The 26,641-nt window shown below is 33.6% G+C and overlaps 1 protein-coding gene across 1 annotated transcript; it reads left to right on the top strand.

The window, feature by feature from the left end:
• The first annotated feature begins 21,187 nt into the window (after positions 1–21,187).
• LOC120089752 (classical AGP protein) lies at positions 21,188–25,263 on the top strand. The gene is made up of 5 exons (XM_039047137.2): positions 21,188–21,521; positions 22,705–22,816; positions 24,417–24,488; positions 24,572–24,777; positions 24,866–25,263. The coding sequence occupies exons 1-5, from the start codon at positions 21,412–21,414 to the stop codon at positions 24,972–24,974; spliced, it is 609 nt and encodes a 202-aa protein (XP_038903065.1). The 5' UTR covers positions 21,188–21,411; the 3' UTR covers positions 24,975–25,263.
• The last annotated feature ends 1,378 nt before the right edge of the window (positions 25,264–26,641 follow it).

Below are 26,641 nucleotides of genomic sequence, written 5' to 3'. Positions count from 1 at the left end.
TTTTTAAAAAATTATGAACTCATTACTAATCAAATGAGTTAACATAATTTAAGGAAGACACTCTTTTTAACAATTATGTAACTTGACGAGTTTAATTTTTAGGATGATGTATGTTTGGGATTTAATTTGTCATATCCTTGTAAGCGAAAAACATAGGATGGCAATTGCACAACTACAATTTTTTTCAATCCGTTTACGCAAATTGGCCATTTTTATTATAGATTTCGATATAAATATATATATACTGCACAAAATATGTATGAAATTATGGGCCGAAGATATGTTCACAACTCTAAAATTATGTGAGTATATTATATAAGAGGTTTTTTTTTTATTATTTCTAAGTAAAAGAAAAAAAAAAGTACATTTCTCGAAATTTTTGCAATCAAATCACGCTTGTAACATAACATGAAATCAACAAACCGTGTAAAGATAATTGACTCAAATTATGACAATAGTTATATTAATAGAATATAATTACGAGCCAACCAAAACTTAGCTCAACTAACATCTGTATATAATGAGAACAAGAGATGTGGTTCAAATTCTTATCCCAATTTGTACTTAAAAAAATGAATATAATTGTGAAATGCATGTGTAGACTTGTTATTTTTTCTCTGATGTAAAATCTTATTTTTCTTTTTTCCTAAATATGGTTACTGTTGTAAATTTGAGGAGCACAATGACACATAATGAGAATAGGGATATGGAGAAAATATAATATAATAATAATATATAATAAAATAAATATAATATAATATATAAATATATGAAATAAATAAATAACAAAAAGTAAATAAAATAACAAAGAATGGATTTCTCCATTTTCTCCAATCTTTTTGGATTGATCACCAATATGTATGTCTTTCAAAACCCACCAAATGTCACTATTTATAGGCAATTTGACAAGTAGGAGGTGGATTACATGAATACTAATAGTGTGTAATCTTGAGACACGTGAACTATATATGGGGTAATGAATAAGTAACACAATACCAATTGACATAATAATGGGCATCTACATTACATCTAATTTAACATATTTATAATACTCCCCCTTAGATGTCCATTATATATGAAATATGCCTCCTTAAAACCTTACTAAGAAAAAACCCACTGGGAAAAAAATTATAGTGAAGAAAAAAGAGTACGTATTTCATATAATCTAATACTCTTAAAAAGTATATTTACTACCTCATGGAAACATCATTTGAGATCTCTGAGTCGCCACATTCCAATGTTGTGCACCAGTTTTTCAAAAGTTGCGGTTGGTAATGCCTTTGTAAATAAGTTTGTTAGGTTATCTTTCAAACAAATTTGTTGTACACTGATGTCGACATTTTCTTCAATATCATGAGTATAGAAAAGCTTCGGTGAAAAATGATTGGTTCTATCTCCTTTAATATATCCTCCTTTGATTTGAGATATGCATGCCGTGTTGTCTTTGTATGATATCGTTGGAAGATTTTTACTAGAAGACAAACCACATGTTCCACGAATGTGTTGAGTCATTGATCTTAGCCATATACATTCTCGACTAGCCTTATGAATTTGCAAGAATTTTAGCATGATTTGAGGAAGTGACTATTATGGTCTGTTTCACCGATCGCCATGATATAGTAGTTCCTTCATATGTGAACAGATAACCTGTTTGAGATAGCTTTGTGTGGATCAGATAAATATCCAGAATTTACATAACCAATTAGATCAAAACTTGATTTATTTGAATAAAACGAACCCATGTCGATTGTTCCTCAAAGATAATGGAGTATATGCTTAATTTTGTTTCAATATCTTTTGTTGGAGAAGAACTATATCTTGCTAATAATTTACTGAAAATTCAATATCTAGTCTTGTATTATTAGCAAGATACATAAGTGTTGGGTTGTATGTTTTAAAACTCGTAGTTTGTAAGATTAAACATATTCTATTTTCAATAAAGAAGTTATTAAAGTTAAGTTTATTCAATAAAATTGTTATTGAATATGTAAATTGCATTAAATCCAATGAACTAAGATCTATGACTATTACATGAGTACTTAGACTTTATGTGGAGACATAAGAGTGGATCAAGTTCGAGTAGATAGCCAAAACAGTCTACAAGTATATGAATAAGACTGGGTATCTTATTCTGGAAACATTATTAGATGCGGCCCACTTTGTACTTTGTACAAACGATGTGATCTGAATCGTTCATGTGGAAACATGTGAAATGGGGCATCCTATGCAAAGAGTTTGTGTAAGATCGGACCAAGAAATAAGTCACTCTTGTTTTATAATGTTGTTTACTATTTAAGACTGACAATTTCAAAGCGAGACCTAGGTAACTTGACCTTAATCCTGAACTAACTATAAACTCCTGTTTATTTAGGACTATTCTTAAATTTCTATAGGTGAGGGTTGGCTGAATAGCGCGGGCTCAATAAGCCTCCAATTTCAGGGGTAAGACTGGGTAGATAGCTGGGGACATAGGGTGTAAGATGAAATTCACTCTTACCCACTATTGGGGATAGTGGAGAGGTTGTTCCCTTAAGTGATGACTCCGAATCTTGAACAAGGGGTCCACCCTCTCATTGGCCCGAGAGGAATTCAGTTTGGTGCTTGGATCACAAACCAATTGTTCATTAGAGAGTCGGTGGGACTTAAGGAACAAGATGTAATCTCGAGAGTAAAACAACTCTTGACCCAGTTGTTATTACGAAAAACCTATGAAGGGTTGACTTACTAATTATGTTTAAATCAAGTGGACAAAAATATATCCACAGTGAGGGGAGAGCAACTACTAGGCTTTAGTGGAATGACCCAGTAGTTAACGAATGTTGATTAATTCGGTTTAAAGAGTTTAACCAATTATAATCGGACCGTTGGAGCCATCTATAGGTCTATTAGGTCCCCTTGCTAGCTCAAATGGATTAAACCTTAGAATAGCGTAATGAGAGAAGTTGAAACGTTCAAATTCAAATTAAGGGAATCAGTAATTATATACGATATAAATATACGTTTAATTATTAAAATCAGAGAATTAGATAATATTTAAATATGATTTAAATATTAAATAACCTGAATAGGGATTCATGGTTGTGGAATTTGTGTTTTAATAATTTGATATTTGATATTAAATCATTTTAATTAATTATTTAAATAAATTTTATTTAAAATTAATTATTTGAATTAATTTTATCTAGAATTGATATTTTGAATTTTATGAAAATTTAAATAATAAATTCATTTTAACTTTTGAAATTTTAAATTAATTTCTTAGAAAATTGAAATTCAATTTAAAGAGAAAATGGGTTTGGTGGGTTTATCTCACTTCCAACACCTAAATTCCACTTTAATATTTACCTAATTGCTATCAAAATTGGATGCAATTAGATTGCATGAGATACCTCAACAAAACTGAGTCAATTTGTGCTGAGAGGTAGGAGATGCAATGAACAACTTTGGCTGAAAATGAATTGAGAGTTCTTCAACTTCAGTAGAAAACTAGTCTTTCTCCTTTAGAATTCCCTTCAAACTCATTTTGGGCTCCACCACCCAATCTAAGGTCTTAGAGAATAGTAAGGAAGATCAAGTAGTGGTCTATAAGCATTTTAAAGAAGAAATTCGAGCTGGATCTCAAGGATGGAAGAGTTCAACAAAGATATTTAAAAAACCCTATTTCTTATTCTTGTACATACTTGCTTAGATGCTAAAATTGATTGAATTAGAGTGCTTAATGATCTTGATTGCTTCCGCTAATTGCATGCTAACTCCATCAATTGGTATCTGAGCATGATTTAAGCACTCAATTCGTGTTAATTTTAGTTTAGGGGGTGTTTTTCATAGGTTGTATGAAAATGGTTACTGATATGGATAATTTTAGATTTGGAATTTTATTTCTCTTCAATTCATTGTTAATTATTGTAATTGGCTCTTTGTTTATGGGCCTTAATGTGTGATTAAGGATCTGTAAATTTGTTAAAGTCAATAGAGTTGCAATTAGATTATAATTGAAGAAAGAAACAATAAAGGTCAGCTGCAAAAAACAAGGGATGAAGCTACTGCCAAGCAGTGTTGCAACGCTGCTCTTAGAGGGTTGCAACGTTGTTCTTTAGAAAATCTATATTAGAAGCATTTTCCCGTGGTATTAAAATATTGGGATGAAGCATTACAACATTGTTCACCCTAGCCCAGAATGTACGCGCCTACCAACAATTCAAGTGAACCGGTTCGAGTCAAGAAGGTCCGATTCAACTTGGTTTTGGCCGATTCAACCCATTTTAGAGCCTTAAAGGTCCGATTCGAGTGGTTTGGGCCCGGTTTAGGACGGTTCGTGAGGTCGATAGGCTGTTTGAAGCTATTTTTTAAATTATTATTATAATAATTTAGGTTGATTGCTTGCTTAGGATGTCAAAACTGGTCCATATCAGTGTGTTTAATTATTTACACATTATGAATGTATGTTATAATTAAATAAATCTTGTATTGCATATAGTATGTTATGTAGATTTAAAATCCCACCATAGGAAGCATGTATCATGTAATAAAAGTTTGTTATAAATAGTTATAATGTATAGTATGCATGCGTTAAGGTTTCAAGTGTTTAATATAAAGTGTTATATTAAATCTTGAAATGCTTGATGTATGTTATGGATAAAAATCACGTCTACAATTTTATAACTTGTTATAAAAATGGATTAGACATTTAAAATCCGTAACAAAGATAAGATGCATGCTCACCTAGGGTTTATAAATAACAACTTGTTTTAATAGTTAAAATAGGTCTTTATCTTGTAAAACTTAGGTTACAAACTCAGTCTATAATCCTGTTTAAGACTGGAGGTACTTAAGTTAACAGTTTATGGAACATCTCCTACCTGGGGATTATAGCTGAATAATTGAGCGTTGTTAACCCGATTTTGAGCATGTGTGAGCGATGTGAGGTTTTAAAATTGGTTTATCACCTAGCCATCGTAGGTTAAATCCAAATATAAAAGTTATACTTGGAAAAATCACATAGACTTAGGTTATTTATTAGCGGAATATACCTAAGTATATATTTACCCAAAACAAATAGAACACTTAAGTGGGAGATTAATAACATATATGATATGTTGTTCTCAGCTCTCACATCCTTAAGAGTTTACACCGTGAGATTCATGCTCGACTTCGTGTCACCCTGGGAGTAACCTTCATCCGAAAAGTGTTTGCATGGGTTCAATAGCAAGGTGAATAGGGGAAGTAGTTCATAGTAAGTGGATGAAGAATGTGTGTCAACGTGTCTTACAGTCTCTTCCATTAGTTTGGACCGTGAGATTCCTATGTTGCGTCTGCTTGTCGTTTTTAGGCGACATACGCTAGTTATTTTTCGGCAACTATCCCCTCAGAGGTGATGAAACGAACACATGCGCAGTGGAAGAAAAATGAATCTAAAATACTTTAATTAGGTTAATTATAAAGGATAAGCATGCAATAAAACAAGAAAAAGGGGGAAAGAATACGACCTTTGTAGACTTTAAATCTTCTCAAAATTAGCTCCAATCTCCTCACGAATGATTCATAGACCACCATGAGAGTCTTCCCGACTATTCTCCGACTTTAGAATGGGATGGTGGGAGCCGGTGAGTGACTAAGTTGGGGAGGAATAGGTTAAGGTTTGAGAGAGATTTAGGCCTAAGATTTTTCTTAAAAATCTAAAAAAATCTCTACTTTGTCAAGAAAAACCAAATATCATAGAACTCTTCTACTTATAGACCATTTCATGCATGACATGCAATTTTGAGTTTGATGAGAATTTGACACTAAAAAAATCACTAACTCGAAGTGGGATTAAGTGGGACAAGTGTCTTCAAATGAAGACAACACTTAGCAATTCAATAGTTGGAATTTTCCATTCACAAATGTTGGATCTTTCCACTAACTTGGCCAAAGTTTGACTCTCAAAGTCCCAAGTTAACATATTTGACTTTTTGACTTACAAAAGTCAAAAGACAATAATTTGACTTCCATTGCATTTTTTACCTAGTCAACAATTTGACTTTTAATGCAATTTTGACCAATTCCCTTTAATTTCAAAATTAATTCTAATAATCAATTTTAAATTAAATTAATATTAAATAATTAATTAAAACATTTAATTAATTTAATCTAATATTAAATCCAATACTAATTCCAATTTATATGAATCCTTATATCATAATCTTGATTTTTAAATCTTATTTAAATATCTCCTATTTTCTCTATATTTATGTTTAATTCACAATTAAACATTAGGTTAAATATATTATATATATTTAACACTTTGCTCTAAAAATTGAATTTAAACACTTCAAATTCGTTCATTACATTGTTTTAAGGTTTAGTCTAATATGAGCTAGTAGGGGGACCTCACAGACCTACAGATCATGGGCTCCAATGATTCATAATTAACCGGCTAAACTCTTTAACCTAATTAACCACCATTCGTTAATTACCGGGTCACTCCACTAAAACCTAGTAGTTGCACTCCCCTCATTGTAAATATATTATGACCACTCGATATAACAATGATTAGTAAGTTAACCCTTCGCAAGTTGTTCGTAATAACAGTTGGGTCAAAAGTTGTTTTACCCCCGATATTACATCTTGCTCCTTAAGTCCCACTGATCCTCTAATGAACAATTCATTGTGATCTAATCAATCAACCGAATCCTTCTCGGACCAATGAGAGGGTGGAGCCCCTTGTTCAAGACCCGGAGTCAGCAGTTAAGGGAACAATCTCTTTACTATCCCTAAAAGCGGGTAGGAGTGAATTTTATCTTGCACCATATGTCTTCAGCTATCTACTAGGTCTTACCTCTAAAATGGGAGGCTTATTGAGCCAGCGCTATTGAGCCAACCCTCACCTATGAAAATTTAAGGATAATCCCGAATAAACAAAAGTTCATAGTTAGCTCAGGATTAAGGTCAAGTTACCTAGGTCATCGCTTTGAAATAGTCAGTCTTAAACAATAAACAATGTTATAAAGTAAGAGTGACTTAATTCTTGATCTGATCTTATGTAAACTCATTGCGTAGGACGTGTAAAACCCTGAATTTCACCTAAGTAAATTAGGTTAGAACTTGGTTAGTAAGGAAACTTGAAGAAGGATAAAAGAGGAGGAAAATGCCTTAAGTGTTGAAACTAGACCTTTAAGGCTAAAACTTAAGTTATGGTTAAGTGAGGTTTTAGGTGATAAAATTTTGGCTAAGTATGGAAGGCATGTGTTGATACCATGCATTAGGATGAGGGAGTAGAAAACAATGGCCTTTCCATTTGAAGTGTAGGCGTTGACATTGTCATTAGAGGTTAATTAAGCTTATTAAGTGTAGGCGTTGACATTGTCATTAGAGGTTAATTAAGCTTATTAAGTGTAGAAGCTTAAGGAATACCATGCGTTAGTGTGAAGCTTGCGGCCAAGACACCAAGTAATGAGTGTTGTACTTGGCAAAATCCATGATGGACGCATGGTGTAAGTGGCTGAGCAATGACATTCAAAGAGTTGTCTAGGCGGGGACAAGAAGGACATGTCAAACGCAAGGTGTGGCCGAGAGTAAGGGCATGTGGCACACAAGAACTTGTGAGGCTAGGGTAAGACATTGGACAAGGAAAATAGAGGCTAGTTGATCGCATGAGTGGGCAAGACAATGCTTATGCGTTGAAGCCATGCGATGGCTAAGTCATTGCAAGGTTAAGGAAAGCCTCATGGACATATGTGACAAGGTTGGTCTAGACGAGGAGGTTTGCATGCATTGGTGTGTCGTATGTGAAGGAACTCTTATTCAAGAGTACCTATGAGAAAAAACAAATCTTTCCAATTCATTATGACAGAATTTCCACATATACATTCAAACATACAGATATGCATTCACAATGCTAAAATACTGGTATGCTTAGAGAATCAATAAATAAGAGACTGAGAGATCATATCAGTTGAAGACTTTTTTTTCACAGTAACTCTCGCTTTCACTAGAATGGCAAGCTATCATTCAGCAACTCCCAATCGTCTACCTCGAACAATCTACACATGAACAGAAGGAAACGGGGACAACACCATCACTTAGAGCCCTCAGTATTCTCAGAGTGAGAATCCAAAGGGTGGGCTTTGTTCGAATTTGGTAAAGGGGAGGAGGAAGAGAGATTGTATACAACGATCAAGCAAGTGGGAGAAAGACTCGTCTATCGTATAGACAAAATGCTTGATCTTTTAGGTGAAGTATACGATCGTGTTGGAAAAGGTAAGCGATCGTCTAAACAATCGTGTAGGAAAAGCTAAGCGATTGTCTATACGATCGTTTAGTAAAGCTTGGGTTCTAACTGATCGCTTAGAAAAAGGTAAGCGATCGTTTAGTAAATAGCGCATGTTGAATTTAAGTGAAAAACATGTCCTAAAACTCGTAGTTTGTAAATTAATAAACATATTCTGTTTTGTTTTTCGATAAAGTTGTTATTGAAATTGTAATCTTGAATCCAATAAACTAAGGTCCTGAGGCTATTTAATGTAGTTTGAACTTTATGTAGTGACATAAAAGTAGATCAAGTTCAAATATATAGCCAAAATGGTCTATAGTATATGAATAAAGTTGTGCGCCTTATTCTGGGGACACTATGGATGAGGCCCACTTTGTAGTTAGTACAAACGATGTGATTCTGACTCGTTCATATAAAGATATGTGAGTGGGGGCATCCTATGCAATGAGTTTGCATAAGGCTGAACCATGAAATAGTCACTTTTTACGTTCTAAATGTTGTTTTATGTATAAAACTGACTATTTCGTTAATTGATGACCTAGGTAATTTAATCTTAATCCTGAGCTAACTATGAACTCCTATTCACTCGGAATTATCCTTAGATCTACATAGGTGAGGGCAGCTCACCATCACTGGCCCAATAAGCCTCCCATTTCAGGGGTAAGATCGGGTGGATAGCTGGGAACATAGAATGCAGGACGAAATTCACTCCTATCCGTTATAGGGATAGTAGATAGGTTGTTCCCTTTAGTACTGAATCCAGATCTTGAACAAGGAGCCCCACCCTGTCCTTGGCCCGAGAGGGATTCGGTTTATAGGTTGGACCTTAAACCAATTGCTCATTAGAGGATCAGTGGAACTTAAGGAATAAGATGTAATCTTGAGGGTAAAATGGTTTTTATAACCCAGCCGAGATTACGAACAACCTATGAAGGATTAGCTTACTAATCATGGTTATATCAAATGGACACAAATATATCTATAATAAGAGAAGTGCAACTACGGGACTATAGTGGAATGACCCATTAGTTAACGAATGTTGATTAGCTCCGTCTAAAGAGTTTAGCTAGCTAATCTCGGATCGTTGGAGCCCATGATCTATAGGTCCATTAGGTTCCCCTACTAGCTCATATGGAATAAACTTAGAACAGCATGATAGAATAATTTGAATTGTTCGAATTAGGTGAAGAGAAAGAAACCGACAAGTATATATGATATAGTGATCGGGTTTTCAGTTTAGAGATACAGATTTAATATTTAAATGTGATTTAAATATCAAGAATATGAATACATTCATATTCGGAAGCTCGGAAATAATGGAAATTGTCAAAGATGTAAAAAGTCAAAGAGTTGACTTTTGACTTTGAAAAGTCAAATTTTGACCGACCTTATATTCAAATGTGATTTGAATTTCGAGAAAATGAATGTGGATTCATACTCGGGAGGTCAAAATTAGTCAATACGAAAAAAATCATAAAAAATCAAAATGTTGACTTTTTGGTCAAAGTTTGACTTTGACCAAATGATTATTTTGTCTTTTGACTAAAGTTAGTGGGAAAATCCAAACTTTTGTTGGATAATTCCACTAACAAAATAGTGGGCTACATGTTGGCTTATAATGGAGACATTAAGCCCACTTAGATAGTGGATCCTAGGTGTTGGGTTTTTATGAATTGATTTCATACAATTGTTGCATGGTCGTTTTCTAGAAATATGAGCTTTTTAATTTGGATGAAAAACTTGTGACTTTTTTCCAATTTTAGTTTTCAAAATGTTGCTGGAAAAATAAAAACTCAAACCACAAAATTCTATTTATTTTTCCATCTCTTTCTCTCTCTCGGGTTCTTCATTCATTGGGTCTCACAACCCAGTTCTGAGTCCAGAGAATAGTAGGTCAACTCTAGTGGTGGTCTGGAAGAGTTCTGGTCGAGATTCAGCGAAGAAAAGCATTGTTCACGAGCTACAAAGGTTGTATCCCATACCTTTTATTTACTGTTTTTTCCTTCATTATGCATGTTATTTTCCTTTTAATAAAAGCAATTAGAGTGTAATTAGATCCTTATTCCGCTGCGTATGTCTCGTGTTCCATCAGTGCACGCGAGTGTAAGCGTTAAGTGATCATTCAGCACTATCGAATAGGTAAGCGATCGTTCAGCACTATCGTATAGGCTATGATTTTACTAAGTGATGATACACTTCAACACTATGTCGCGCATCTAATGCTTAACACACCATGAGCTATTTAAGCGTCTCAAATCGATTCTTCATCTTACTCATCCATTATGAAAACAGAAGAGACGCCGGCCAATTATCCTATAACTGTCTAATTAATAAATAATAAATATAATCTCATTATATTCATAACCTATGGCTTAATATCATATATTAATCATAGTATTTTTCTTCCACTAGATATAAATCATATTTATATCCAATTTCCTCCAAATTAATGTATCTCATACATAAAATTAATTATATCATATATAATTAACAAGTTCAATTATATCATATATAATCGAACTCCCTCTTATCAATTTGAACATTTCAAACTGACCAAAAAACCGATTCTCAACTTTTATTCAAGCTACCAAAGGGACCTTATAGACCTATGGCTCGAAGCTCCAACGGTACATAAATAATTGACTAAACTCTTTAACCACAATATCCACCATCTGTTAATTTCCAAGCATTCCATTAAAGACTGACAACTGAACTCTTCTTACCATAGATATATTTCTATGTCCATTGGATATAACCAATCATCAGTACGATGACCCTTCACAGATTTTCGTAAGTACAGTTGGACTAATTTACCGTTTTGTCCATGTAGTTACATCTTACTCATTAAGTACCACTGATTCCTCTAATGAACAATACAACATAGTCCTACTATTTGTGAACACCTCTCGGGCCATGAGAAGGTGTGTGGCGCCACATCGTTCAAGCCCTAGGATCAGCCCTTAAAGGAGCAATCTATCTACTTACCCCTGCTTTGGGGAAAGAGTGAACTCCATCTTGTGAAGCTAAGTTCTCATCTCCCAAATCAGACGAATCCCCAAAGTGGTAGGTTTGAGTTGGCGCTCTGGCCACTCGCACCCATGCAAATCAAAGGACCGCTATCAATGGCAAGAGTTCCCAACTCACTCAAGATTGAGATCATGTTACCTATGGTCATCCTAGTGAAGTGAAGTCTCTGTCATGAACAGAGTTATATGACGAGACGTTAACACTTCATGGTCAGGTCTTATACAAACTCTTTGTATAGGATGCCCCCGCTCGCATGTCCCCTACACGAATAATTAGAATCAGACTATTTGTAACTATTCCACAAAGCGGACCGCGTCCGTAGTGTTACCAGGATAAAGTTTCCCTCCTATATCAATATACTACAGACCATTTTGGTTATCACTTAAGACATGATCCACTTGTATGTCACTACATACATGCTTAATAAAGACAACCAAGGATATTAAGTTTATTGGTTTGCGGTAAAGTAAATAAAACATCTAAATGTGCAAAGTCAAGAAGTGAAGTAAATATCATATATTATACATCACAAGCGTTCATACAAAATGTGTTTACAAACTACAAGACACGAGACTTTAGGGCATCAACCCCAACAATCTCTCACTTGTCCTAAAGCGAAGTGGGGTGTACAAAAAAATAAGTACAAAATAATAAACTAGGGCATAAAAGCCCAGTACAATAAAATCTCCCACTTGCCCTAGTCCAGCCACGGGCGGTCTCGTAGACCCATGCTCTGAAGGTGACTCTCAAACACTGTAGCCGTGAGAGCCTCCGTAAACGGATCAGCAACATTTTGCTCCGAGGCAATCATCGTGACGATCACGTCTCCTTGGTGCACTATCTCGCGGATCAGATGATTCTTTCGCTCTATGTGTTTATCGCACCTGTGACTCCTGGGCTCCTTGGAGTTCACCACTCCTATTGACAATTTTCTTGTATACACAAAGTTTGTCAACATTCTGTTTAAAACCATAAGATTTTATCGCAGTGTCAAATCTTATATTTCAGGATTGAGATGCTTGTTTTAACCCATAAATGGATCTTTTAAGCTTACAAACATTTTTCTTTTGACCCTGTTCAATGAACCCCTCTGGTTGAGACATATAGATACTCTCCTCAAGTTAGTCATTCAGAAATGTTTTCTTGACATTCATTTGTCATATATCATAATCATAAAAGGCAACAATGGATAAGGGTATTCTAATAGACTTAATCATGGCAACTGGAGAGAAGGTTTCTTCGTAGTTCACCCTCTCTCTTTAGGTAAACCCTTTTGCCACGGGTCTAGCTTTGTAGGTTTGTACCTTACAGTTTGGTCTCGTTTTCGCTTGTAGATCCATTTTTAACCAATAGGTTTTATCCCATCTGGTTGATCTACAAGTTCCCAGACTAAATTGAAGTATATAAACTCCATTTCTAGGTCTATGGCTTTTATCCACTAGTCTCGATCCACATCTTCTATTGTTTGTTTAAAGGTTAATGGATCCTCCAAGCCATTAAATAAACTAACTTAACTTAAATAAAAATATCAAATAAACTAAAATAAGAATTTCTAAAATTAATTAGATGTCTACAATATTAAATAATATCTAGAAAACATGCTTGAATCTTAAGAATTTTTCAAATAAACAACTACTAATATTATTCGTCTTAAATATAACATAACATCTACAAATTCTTAACTCTGAAATAACATTATATAATAACAAAGTACTTATAAAATACAATTCTTAACCTAACATAGCTTGTTAAGAGATCCACCTTTGTTCGATCTCCAAAACTAGCATGTAGTGAGCAACCCCGACCCGAGCAAAGATAATTTATTTTCACCAATTTACAACTTAAACCACAAATGTAACAAAGTGATAAGATCGGGGTCGAATCCACAGGGAGACTGTTGAATTAACTTAGACTAATTAATGAATTCCAAGTAAAAATGGGGTTTTGGTGATTCTTGATTTTGTTTACAAAATAAATTAAAAACCAAACAAAGAAGAATAAATAAGAGATAGCAAAAAGAGAATTGAATCAAATTAATGGAAAATCTTGGGACTAGTTTGCATGTTTTTTATTTTCTATAATTAGTTACTAGTTAATTCCTCTAATTATGTGAACCCTCAACCTATTAGAAATTTTAATAGCCCAATTAGCCAATTTCGATAACAATCTAAATCAACCCTAAATCAGTTTTAAACTTTTTTTTCTTAGCGACATATGAGTTAAAAATAAAAAGCATATATGAGTTAAAACTGAAAAGCATTAAGTAAAGGGTTCAATTGTCGAGACATACTATAAGTCGGACAGCCACATCTATAGCGCAATTTATTTGGGAAGATTATACTAAGGCATACAAGAATTTCACCAGAAAAAGTCTAGACCTTAAACATGTGATCCTAATACGTGCAACTTAATCACTCAATTATGCACATGCTAGAATGATTTTTCATGCAAGAAATTTAATAAATTAGTTTGTCAGAAAAATTCATCAAATTTCTATTATTAATAAATCAAATCTACCCAAAGGATTCACAACAATTAAATAAATTAAATAGTAACTTCAAGAATTAAGGCATACAAACTATCCTAAGAAAATTACTTAGCCTCTAAAAGGCATATTACAATGATCAGATGAATGAGTCGAGGCTGACTTTGATGAAGATCGATCAAGGATTTGGCTTCAATGGCTTTTCGAACTGAACTAAACTCTCAGAACTCGCTCTATTTGGAAGACAAAAATGTTTGGCGACTGTAACTCTCTTATTCTCTGCGTGTCTTCATTGTTGAACATCAACGTTTCATTTAAAGGTTGCTCACAATGTTGCAATGCTACGAAATAGCGTTGCAACGCTTGCTTGTGCCGCACAATCATCAATTTTCCATCAACTTTCGTAGCGTTGCAGCGCTTGAAGGGGGCATTGCAACGCTTGAGGGGGCATTGCAACGCTGAGCACACTGCCTTACAGCGTCGAGGGTCGAGCATCGAGGTGCATTGCAACGTTGGCCTTGATTTAACTCCGGAGCGTCACGACGTTCGGGGGAGCATTGCAACGTTGCCCTATATTTAATGCTACTGCCTTCCAACGTCGAGTGAGCATTGGACCAAGGATTGATAAGAGCATTGCGACGCTGAGGGTTCTACCAGATACTCGATACTCGCTGCTCGCTTCCTCGATGCTCAATACTTGTTTTCTTGGTGGAATTTGACTCAATAGAACTTGATGGTTATCTGTACTCGATGGTAATTTGGCTGTCTCATTTCCTTTGAAGCCCGGATGCTTAAATCATCTCTTAATTGCTTCAGTTTAACCTCGTTTGGCTCCAAATCACCAATTCCACCTCATGATTGTTCAGTACTTACAAAATAAGGAAATAAACATGTAATATTCAATAACAAGCCAGAATTAAGCTAGGAATAATAACTCTCTTTTAGAACTAACAATCTTATAAATCTCGAGATACCTACAAAAATACAAATTTAAATAAGTTCAATGCTCAAATATACCATATACCAATCTCAAAATGAATATAGAACTTAAAACTCAACTAAGAACATTAATGAATTGAAACAAACCAACTCAAATTTACATATTTCAATCCCAAACTCAATATAGAACTTAAAACCATCAACTTAAACTGAAACATAATTATACATTTACCCCTATACCAACTTTAAACCCCAAGATAAGAACATTAACAAATATAAATGAACTTTATGCGATCTCCCCCACTTTGGCCTCAAGCCAGTCTGTATTTACACATTTTAAACTCAAACTTAATATACAAAGAACAATCTTAACATCGGTATATAACTTAAAACTCAACTTATGCATAAACATAATTAGACAATCACCTTTATACGAACGGGAACCTAACATAAGAACATTAACAAATTCAAATGAACTTTATTCAAAATGAATATAAAACTTAAAGCTCAACTTAAGAACATTAACAAATTAAAACAAACCAACTCATATTTGCACATTTCAATCTCAAACTCAATATACAACTTAAAACTCAACTTAAACTTAAACATAATTACACTTTTACCCTTATACCAATTGTAAACCCAACATAAAAATATTTGAATTTATTCAATCTCTCTTTCTCTCTCTCCCTCCCACCTCCCGCTTAATTTATTTTAACCACAAACTCAATATAGCATATAGCCATCTCAAAATTATTCTCAATCTCAATATAGAACTTAAAACTCAGTTGAGAACATTAATGAATTGAAACAAACTAACTCATGTTTACATATTTCAAACTCAAACTCGATATAGAACTTATGTGGAAACTTAAACTTAAACTTAAACATAATTTTACCCCTATAGCAATTTTAAATCCAACATAAGAAAATTAACAAATATAAATGAACTTTATACAATATCTCATCTCAAGATTAATCTCGAACTCAATATAAAACTTAAAATTCAACTTCAGAACATTAACTATACTTTACATAACTATACGTTTATGTTGTTACCATAACTACAGGATAACAATATACACAGTCTTTTAATTAGTTTACTACGAAAATTGAAGAGCTCATACCTAGTTCGATTTATCTTTCATGAGTTGTAATATCGTAACTTTCATATCATCCATCTTAGTTTGTCTTCTTTCTTTCAGTTCGTCCAATCTAGCTAATCTAGACTTTAAGGATTCTATCTTTAATTGTTGCTCTTCTATAACTTTCGAGGAGGATATACTTGACAATATATATATATTACACTTTGGTGTCCTACCAAGACCCACTCCTGTACCCAATACCTGCTCGTTATTTCTTATTCTGATATTGGTTCATACCTTTCCTGTGTGGAGGCATCTCTTAATTCAATCATTTGATTCTACATTAATAATTAGGACTAATAATTGTATGAAAATTTTTATAAATAAAGTTATATTGCAGAATAAAAACTTACATATGCATCATTAGCGACTTGATTAACAAACGAGTTGTCACTCTTAGAGTGTGTACGCTTAAATAAGTCTACTAGGTCCATTGTTTGATTGTCAGGTCCTTTCTGTAAAAAAAAAATCACATAGAAGATATTAATAATACTTTCTTAGAAATCAAATATAGAAATACTTTTATTTCTACCATGGATTCTCATATGCATATGAAAGTCTTAGAACCAACTGTATGAGTGAACTTTAGAGCTGACCAATTCTTTTGATTAGTCTCTACCACTTTCTAATAGAATGAGAAATTAAGAGGAAATAAGTAATTGAAATGTAAGTAAACTGAAATAAACACAAAAATTCTTACTTTCCATTAAGTGGATTCAAACTTGATGCATAAAAAGTGCCAATCTTCAATGACATCTTTAAGTCAATCAAGTGGGTGTGCTCATGCCTCTTCAGGACTTGCATATTTTTATTAGTGTTTGTGTAGTTCTGCCCTATACTCTTTAAACGAATTTTTCATCTATTCATCGATGAAATTATTGACCAATTGGTTGGACAAGTTAAACACAAAATGGTTCTGAATTAAAAAAAAAAAAAGAACTAATTAGTATCCATGCACACACACATATATAATTTGTAAAATATCAAATATCCATCTTACCATTAATTGACTTTTAACAAGCTCTTGCTATTGGTACCTCTTTCCATGTTAAATAACAAATAGAAAAGGATTCCCAAACGTTGGTACCAATGGCATTGTTAAACTTTGTTGCATTATCACAAATTGGTTTCTCCCATACAGGGTCGATCTCAATAGGAATTCTCCCAAATGCTTGGACATATTTATCTAAATCAATATTCCGAGAGTATCTGCGTCCCATCCTACTAGTCATACAACTGACCTTTAAAGAAAATATACGTTGTTAGTTTAAACATTAGATTTTTCCCGACACAATTCAAAATTTCATTGGGAAATATCTTTTTCCTAACATTGTTTATGTCGATGGTCCAAAAGAATGATATCGGGAGAGCCAATTTCTCCCGACATTATTCAAATTTCATTGGAAAATAATTTTTTCTCGACACCACTAAAAAGCATCGGGAAAAATACACTCTTCTGATGTTTTTTTCTGCGTCGAAAAAAGTTTCATCGGAAAAAACCAAACCTTTTATAGTGTATCTATTGCAGATTGAAACAAAGAATGTTAGTGCCTTTTATAACATGTCGTTGATCTCTTTTAACATTAAAAAAAATTGAATCAGAACATGTTTGGATTGTCTAGAAAAAAGTCACCTTCATATAAATATTTTTTTTAATAAAAAAACAAAAAAATTACTCAAAATAAAAATACTCACGTGTTTGGATACATTTTCTCAAACTAGTTTTTATACACAAGTTATTGGTTTGTTATACAATCAAAATGGTTCCATTAATGTCAAATTACTATGACCATTAAACACTATGAACTAATCATTTCAAATTTTTATTTGAAAAATACTTTCATTGCCCAAGTTTTTTTAATTGTATATGATTGACTGAGTTGGTCATTAGAATTAGTCATCAAAGTTAGTTATTGAATATGATTGATAGAGTGGATCACTAGAGATGGTCATCGAAGGTGATCGTCGGAATTAGTTACCAGAGATAATTGTCAAAGCTAGTTGTTGGAAGTGGTCGTTGTAGTTGATCGTTGAAGGAGGTTTTCGCTGGAGTTGGCCATTGAAGGTGGTCATCACTAGAGCCATGGAGTGGTTATTGAAGTTGGTTATTAACACATGTCATGACGATGATTGTCGTTTGAATGATGCGACGATAGTTGTTGATAGTGGTTGTTGCTGGAATTGCTCGCCAGTGGATGGAGTTATTGGAAATGCGGGAGAATTGGGTTTTTAACCCATCCAACCCAATTCAAGTTAGTAAGCAAATACCACGCATAAGTGTAGGAAATTTTTCATATTGGTCTTTTCAAAACTAGTGTGTGATATATCAAAATTGAATAGATAATATAAATTGTAATATTTAACTAAATCTATAATCCAATTACTATTATTATTATCTAAAAGAATTATTGTTATTATTATTTTTGAAAGAATATATCATCCCATTTATGAAGTCAAAATTAATGTAATTGTTAGGGTAATTGTAATGGAAAGAAATTTTAGAGATAATAACCAAGTGTATAGCAACATTTTTAAAAAATTACAAATATAGCCAAGTCTATCATAGACTTCTATCGTTGATAGACTTGTATGGTCTATCAATGATAGACCACCAATGATATGGTCTATCACCAGTAACAGAAGTCTATCACTGATAGATTTACTGATAGACTCTACTATATTGGCAATATTTTTTTAAATGTTACTATTGTTGGGTTTTATGTCCTAAAAACTTGCAGTTTGTAAAATGATAAATATTTTTTATAATCAATATACTTATTATTGATTTTATAAATTGTATGAAAGTCTAAATCCAATAAACTAAGACCCATGACTATTGTATGAGTACTTGAACTTTATGTGGAGATATAAGAGTGGATCAGGTTCGAGTAAATAGTCAAAATGATCTATGGTACATGAATAAGGTTAGGTACCTTATTCTGGTAACACCATTGGATGCGGCCTACTTTGTAGTTGTTATAAAGAGTTGTAAAGTGCTACATACGATGTGGTCCTAATTCGTACATGCTATGACATGAGGAGTGGGAGCGTCCTATGTAATGAGTTTGCATAAAATCAGGACCAAGAAATTAGTCACTCTTACTTTATAACGCTGTTTATTGTATAAGACTTACTATTTCACCTAGATGACCTAGGTAACTCGATCTTAATTCTGAGCTAACTATGAACTCCTATTTATTTGGGATTGCTCTTAGATTTGCATAGGTGAGGGTTGGCTCAACAGCGCTAGCTCAATAAGACTCCCATTTCAGGGGTAAGACTGAATAGATAACTAGGGACATAGGGTGCAAGACGGAGTTCACGCCTACTCGATTTAGGGATAGGAAAAAGGTTGTTCTCTCAAGTACTGAATCCAAGTCTTGAAGAAGGGGCCACACCCTCTTACTAGGCTGAGGGAATTTGATTTGGTGATTGGATCACAAACTAGTTGTTCATTAGAGGATCAATAGGAACTTGAGGAATAAGACGTAATATCGGGGTAACATATATTTGACCCAGTCGTTATTACGAACAACCTGTGAATGGTCGACTTGTTGATTATGGTTAAATCATGTGGACGTAATATATCTACAGTGAAGGGAGTGCAACTATGGGCTTTAGTGGAGTGGCCCATTAGTTAACGAATGAGGATTAATCTAGTCTAATGAGTTTAGCCAATTAATCTTAGTTCGTTGAAGCTCATGATCTGTAGGTCTGTGAGGTCTCCCTACTAGCTCATCAATGACTAGCTCTAGAATAGCGTGATAAGTTAATTTGAAATGTTCAAATTAGAATTAAAGGAATTAGTAATTATATGAGATAGAATTGCGTGTTTAATTTGAGGAATTAGTAATTATATGAGATAGAATTACGTGTTTAATTTGAGAATTAAACAGAATAGGAGAATTTACATTTAAATATGATTTAAATATATAAAGATGGATGTGTGTAAAAATTAATTTAATATTTGATATTAAATTAATTAATTTTTATTTTTAAAAAATAATTTATGAAATTAATTTCATTTTTCAATTTTTAAAATCAAAATGGATTTTGGAAATATTATTTTTTATTTTATGAAAAAATTGGAAATTTAGAAAAGCAAAACACAAATGGAAAAAGTTGATTTTCCATTATCCATCTTTCAACTTGCTCACACAAAAGCTTTCATCTTTGCCTTGTCTTCTCCAAGCATGAGCTACAACTCATGCAACTCTTGCCTTTGCATGTTGATCTGCAATATAATGAAGAGATTGGAGTGAAATTCGAGCATGCAATCTATAGAAAATTTTAGAGAAAATTCAAGTTGAAGAAAGGGTTCTTCAACAAGATTGCTACTATGAGCATTTCTCCTTCATCCCTTAATTCAAGCTTGTTTTGAGTCCCGCAACTCAATCTAGAGTACCAAGAGAATAGTGGGGAAGATCTTGAGGTGGTCTGCAACAAGATTCGGAGAAGATAACAACTGAAGAAAGAGCTTTGAAGAAGTTCTACAAAAGGTATGTCTTGAAACTCACTTGTTTTCTGCAAGCGCATGCTTTATATTTTGCCAAAATTAGTGAATTAGAGTGTTTAGATGATCCTTGTGCTTCCGCTGTTGCTGATATAATCCTACAACTATATATGCTAGTATTTTGAATCTAATTGTTGTATTTGTAACTGTCTCCAATTGTTAAGTAAGGGGGTAAAAGGTGTATCTTTTTTCGATTGAAATAATAACCAATCTTATCACCAAGATTAATTATAATGTCATGTTGACGTATAATGAGGGTATGTTTGGAGCAAGGACTATCCTCAGACTATAATAACCACCTCTTGCTACAATAAATACTATTTTGTATTCTCTAAACAGCTACAGTCAACACTATTTCAATACCACATTTGCTATAATATTTACTATTTTACGTTCATCATTTTTTTTATTCTTTACTACAATATTCACTATTTTCTTCTCAAACTAAAATAGTTTACACCTCAAACACATTATTATAACTCAAATTAAAATAATCTATACTCCAAACATAAATTATTATAACTCAACTATAATAATCTATGATTATAATAACCAACTCCTTACCCAAACGCCCCTTAAGAAATCTTAATTTTAAAAATGTCAATGAAAATATAAAAATACGATGATGAGATTGGTTAAGAGAGATCTCAAAAATCTCTTTGATAATGTTTCTGTTTATTATTTTTTGTTTCATGTCTTGAAACCATAAATAGGTGAAGAAAAATAGGAAGTAATATTACATAAATAGAAACGAAACCAGAGAAACTATTTCTCATTTGACTAAATTTTTTTAGAAATGCTACTTAAAATTTAAAAATAAGAAACGTAAACTGTTACTAAACAAATCAATTTTTAAAAAATTGAAAAACAGAAACTGAAAACAGTAAACCATAAATTTACTCAGTTTTCTCAAAAAAGAGGCTAGTTTCCGCAAAAATCCGCCATTCTTGAAGGTTCTGCCAGTGCGATTTGTCCAGAAGGTCGTGGAAGTTGGCAGAGAGCTGAGTTTTAAATCTCGCGTCTTCGTGAGCCGGCTCACTTCTATTCTTCCATGGCTCTCAACCCTAATCTATTTCCAAATGGGATGCCCGTTCCCTTCACCAACGAGCTTTTCGTATTGGCTAGAGATGGCGTTGAATTTGAGATTGATAAGATCCCCGGGTTAGTTCCATATCATCTTATTTCCTTTTCGATACCCATTACGCGACCGATCATTATAATTGAACTAGGTTGAGAATTTTCTGGGTGCATGATTCCTAAAATTGTGTCATATTGACGGTTTCTTATTTTTGTTTCTGTTTTTTCTAAATTTTTCTTGGCTAATTTGGTTATCCGATTTGCGAATTTGAGTTGATTCTGGGCGTACAGACATTCTGATTTACCTTTATCGTGGGAACGTCTTTATAACTTTATTTGATTTATACTGTGTTCGATGGGGTTGAGATGTGATTGATTATTGATGGTAGCATAATTTAGGATTTCTTTTAATTACAATGTTAGAGATTGTTTGGAGTCCCTTACTGTATGGTTAGTTCTTGCTCGGCTCATTGTCTTTTGATTGCTATAGGCTGAATAGCTCGAACAACTTTTAATTTATTATGATCCCAAATGGTGGATTCAACAAATTCTTGCGGAACACCCACTGAAAAGAAACATTAGCCTAGAGCGCATGCAAAATGAGCACCTAGAAAAAAAAACATGCCATATGCAGATATTGAAGAACCACAACCACAAGACTAAATTACCTGGGTGCATGTGCCCATAATAAATTGATTGCCAATGGTGCGAAGAAAATCTTATGGCTTGCTCTCAATCAAGTGTTTCTCTGGGGAGTAAGGAATGGATGCATTTTTGGGGCATCTCTATACCTTTGATTATTTTATGGATTTGTTCCTTTTTCATGCTTTATGTTGGTGTAAATGTAAACACCCTTTCACTGATTATAGCCTATCTTCTTTAGTTTCAAAATTATGAACTTTCATGTAATCCACCACTAGGTGTTTGGGGTTATTACCCCTCTATTTTACTCATCAATGAAATGTGTTCTCTTCTTAAAGGGATTCTGCAGATTTTGCCTTTATTTATGTGCATTTTAGAAGTGTAAGGATTTCATGTTGCTCCTTTTTTCATATGCAGTTTTCCCTTCTGAACAGTTTTTGATCTCTTATACCCAAAAAAAAAAAAAAAAAAACAAAAAAAAAAACAAAAAGAAAGAATGATACAATATCCGATTCTGACATATTTTACTAGTTATTAATGCCTCCTTTGTATCAATTTGGATGAACTAGGTCGTAAATGGCAGGGATGGTGCATGAGCGTAATGGCTTTTACCTCTTTCTTTCAGGGCTAATAGTGATCGTGTGAAAGCAAAAGGGACTATTTACTTGTCAAATGTACGCATGGTCTTTGTCTCAAATAAACCAGATCCAATCTTTACTGCATTCGACATGCCTTTGGTATGGGATTTCACTCTTTATGTTTACTTTCCTTCTTGATGCTTACTATTCTTGTAGGGACTGAATTGTGGATCGTTTTCTTGCATAAACAAAAGGATTTTTTCTTCCAAATTCCTAGGAAGATGTATTAAGAATACTTCCTGTCCTGAATTAGTTAACTGACATCCTTTTTGGTTGTCAATCTATATCTTCAAAGCATTTAACCTATGCCCTGATATGAAGGAACTTCTTTCCCTTTTTCCTTTTGTTTTTTGGTAACTGCTTCATATTTAGTCTAATAAAAGCAATCTTGTATCCTAGGGAACTATTTCAATCTCTCTTAATCCACATCGTTTTTCTCCCTCAAATCACTCATGTTTTCTGTGACTTTTTACATTTCGCCGAACCATAGACCTCTTTACAGATAACTTCATTACTTGTTACAAATTTACAATTGATCTTTCCCCTTTCTGTTAGGTAAATTGGTTTCTTTTTTTAATTCATTGCATCAATTGTATTCTTAGAGACCATTAGGCTTCTGAGTTCTCTTCTCACCCTCTGTCCTTGTAACTATCCTTGTACTTCCTTTTCCCTTGATAGCCAAATCATCCACAATGTTCAGTGTTCACGGATAATCCTATCCTTCTTGCTTCAAGTGAAAATGGATTGTCATGGATTTCCATCGCTGGTGAACACCCCAAACTCTTTCAGTTTCAGCAATCACCTTGGATGTGATTCACCACAATTTGTACTACAAATATTCCTTCCATTGGGTCCTTGCTCCTGAGCATTCATACATAACAATAGTTTTTGAATAACAATGAATGAAACCCCTCACAGTCTCTTGAATTGCTTCAATTGTTCCCTCTTTCCACATCATCAACACGAGATCTCTCATAGTTTTAAGCCACCCCACACTATCCAATAACCTCAGGCTTACCATAGTTTTGACCACACCACCTTCCAAGCTTGAAGAAAAGATGTCCCACGTTTAACCACCTAATATTCTTGCATAAATCTTCAGAGCTTTGTTAACATGAAAAGGATGGGTCTTACTATCTACACTATTGCCTGTATTTGAGCACTCTAGATCTTGTATTAGTTTGCAAGGATCCTGAATATGAGAAACACATGAAATAAAAAGATAGAATTATATTGCAATATCATGAAAATTACAATATCAATAGTCTCTTTGGAGGGCTATGTCTCTCCTCGCTCCAAAATATGACCTCTCCTCCACTAATCCAATAATCCTAGCTCCTTTAATTTATAACCAAGCCACCTCTATCTATTTATAATTGTACCCTTAAAACACAATGATGTGTTCGTAGGAAGGCATCTCACTAATATTACCAATATGTCCCCTAGTAGTACTCTCAAACAATCTTCGTGGAAAGGCAGCCCTTTTAAAACACAATGATGTGTTTGAGTCCTCACGACCTCACCTCGAAGCAACTGATGAATAATCCTATTATTAAGTCCTTACGACCTTACCTCGAAGCAATATATCCCCTTATCATTATGTGTCAGTAATTTTAGTCCTAAATAGCAATTGGACTGCATTATTCTATTTGACATTTTGTTGCATTGCTATCTAACATTTTGGTTGTTTCTTCTGCAGCTCTATGTTCATGATGAGAAATTTAACCAGCCAATATTTTTCTGCAACAATATCTCTGGATTAGTTGAACCTGTAAGAATGCCAACTATTAGATCACATCTTGTTTAGCATCTCCTAGTCCTTCTTTAGCAGCCTAGTTAATAAGCTTATTACAGGTGGTACCTGAAGACCAGCACAGGGCTCTCTACTCCACTCACTCGTTCAAGATTTTGTTCAAGGAAGGGGGATGTGGTACCTTTGTGCCACTTTTCTTCAACTTGCTGTCTTCAGTGAGGCAATACAATCAACATATGAATGCAGGTCCCCGAGTGGATCCATTGCAAGCAGCGCAAACTCCTGTCGATGAAATGATGAGACATGCGTAAGTAATGTTGATTCTAGTTGAATTTCGGTCTCATGGTCAAGTTGGAATTTGTCATTTGATTATGTTTTTGCTGTCTAACTTGCAGATATGTTGATCCAAATGATCCGACCAGAATCTTCTTACAGCAGCCAACAACGGAGTCCCAGTTAAGGAGGCGAACATACCAATCCCAACCAGTTGAAAATGCAATGTGAAGTTGGTTGAAAAACTATCTCATACACTATAGATTTGTTCCTTGGTTGTTACTTTCTTATTATCTACAAGAAGCGAGGGACTTGATGGAACGAATGAACACTTGTACAGTTGAAAAATGTGTTGTTGAATCTGTAGTTACGAGCGGTCAATTGTCATTTACTGAAGTTTCAACTTAACTCTTCCAATATGTTATTTTGCATGTCAGCATGGCATAAAGTAGTATTTATTTTAATTAATGTAATCTATGTTCAACTAAAATAAAATAATAGAATTTTATTGTGGTCCTGCGATCGTATGCCTTTTAACACTTTTTTTTGGCTTTTGGCTTTTGAAGTTTGGCCCTAGCCTGTGGCTCCTTATGGTGTTTCGTAAATTTTGGAGCGGATTGGATCTTTCAAATAGGGGTGTAATTGCGTATTTTTTTCACTCTATTATTAACGCAAAATTTAGAGGAAAAGAAAAAAATTGAAATAGCTTTTGTTCAACATTCCTGGAGAAAGGGTTCTTTACGTTCATTTGTTCATCCACATTTCCCTCCGTTTGTCGTTCATTGATTTAAAAAAAGGAAAACACTCATTTTTATTTAAATACTTTCAACAAAAATTTATTAAAATACATTTGTTGTTATCAAACAAGTATATGTACAAATCACCTTTAAAATTTTGTTTTCATAAATTAAAATGTAAAAAAAAATGTTTTGAAGGGTTAATGTTATAGTTTCAAAGTTCATAGAATTAGAAGAAATTGAGTTAATTCATAATACTTTCTAGAGTGATAATTGATTGAATAGAAAATTTGAGGGCATGATTATGTGTAACAGTTTCAACCATTTAGGCATTGTTTTCTATTTTTAAAAATATATATTGTTTAATACAGTAATTATGAGGATGGAGAATTAAAACTTACTACTTCACGAGAAAGGATATATGCCAATTACGGTTGAATTTAGCAAAAACGAAAAAAGTACATCCTAGGGAGGTTAATTGATATATATTTGTTGAGATTTCATAAATGGACATTTAGGATGTTTCCAAAAAGACTAGAAATGATTCATAAATTTACTCGACCTTTAGTTGAACAATGACATATTATGTAATTTTTTAGTTCACAACAGCATGTGAGGTGAGGGATTGTGACCTTTGATTTCTAAGTCGATATTACATGTTTTATGACAGTTGATGACAATTGATCTTCTCTTTTTCTTTTCTTCTCTCTTTTTTTTCAAGCGAACTTCGATCCATGCATTTTATTGTTCCTCTTTATTCTCTCTTTCCTAATCTTCTCATTGGCGCTCACTAGCAACTCTATGGCCCCTTTGTCTCCGATCGTTGTAGCTTATAGGAGAAACAAAGGGAACTTTATTTCCTTGTTTAAGATTAAACTTCCATTTATCATGTAATAGATGAACCTTCTTTTTAGATTTATAAAGGGATGTTTCAAGTGTGAGCTAAGACAAAGTAGTGGCCGCAGATATAACTAAATAGGACAACCAACCCCATTATGAGTCCAACGATTTTCTGCTGAACTGTCAAAGCCGGGCCAAAAATAGGGGAAGAGGAGTTAGATGATGCATCTAGTTGGAGGTAAGGTTGAAAATATCTATTGACATATCGCTGTGTATGAAGATTAATACAAAATATCTAAAGATATCTTCAACCATCTTTTA

Source organism: Benincasa hispida, chromosome 11, assembly GCF_027475165.1.
Source record: "Benincasa hispida cultivar pf3 chromosome 11, pf3_genome.v1.1, whole genome shotgun sequence".
NCBI classification, from domain to species: domain Eukaryota; kingdom Viridiplantae; phylum Streptophyta; class Magnoliopsida; order Cucurbitales; family Cucurbitaceae; genus Benincasa; species Benincasa hispida.
The sequence above is the reverse complement of the archived record's forward strand: the minus strand, read 5'-3'. Positions and strand labels throughout refer to the sequence as shown.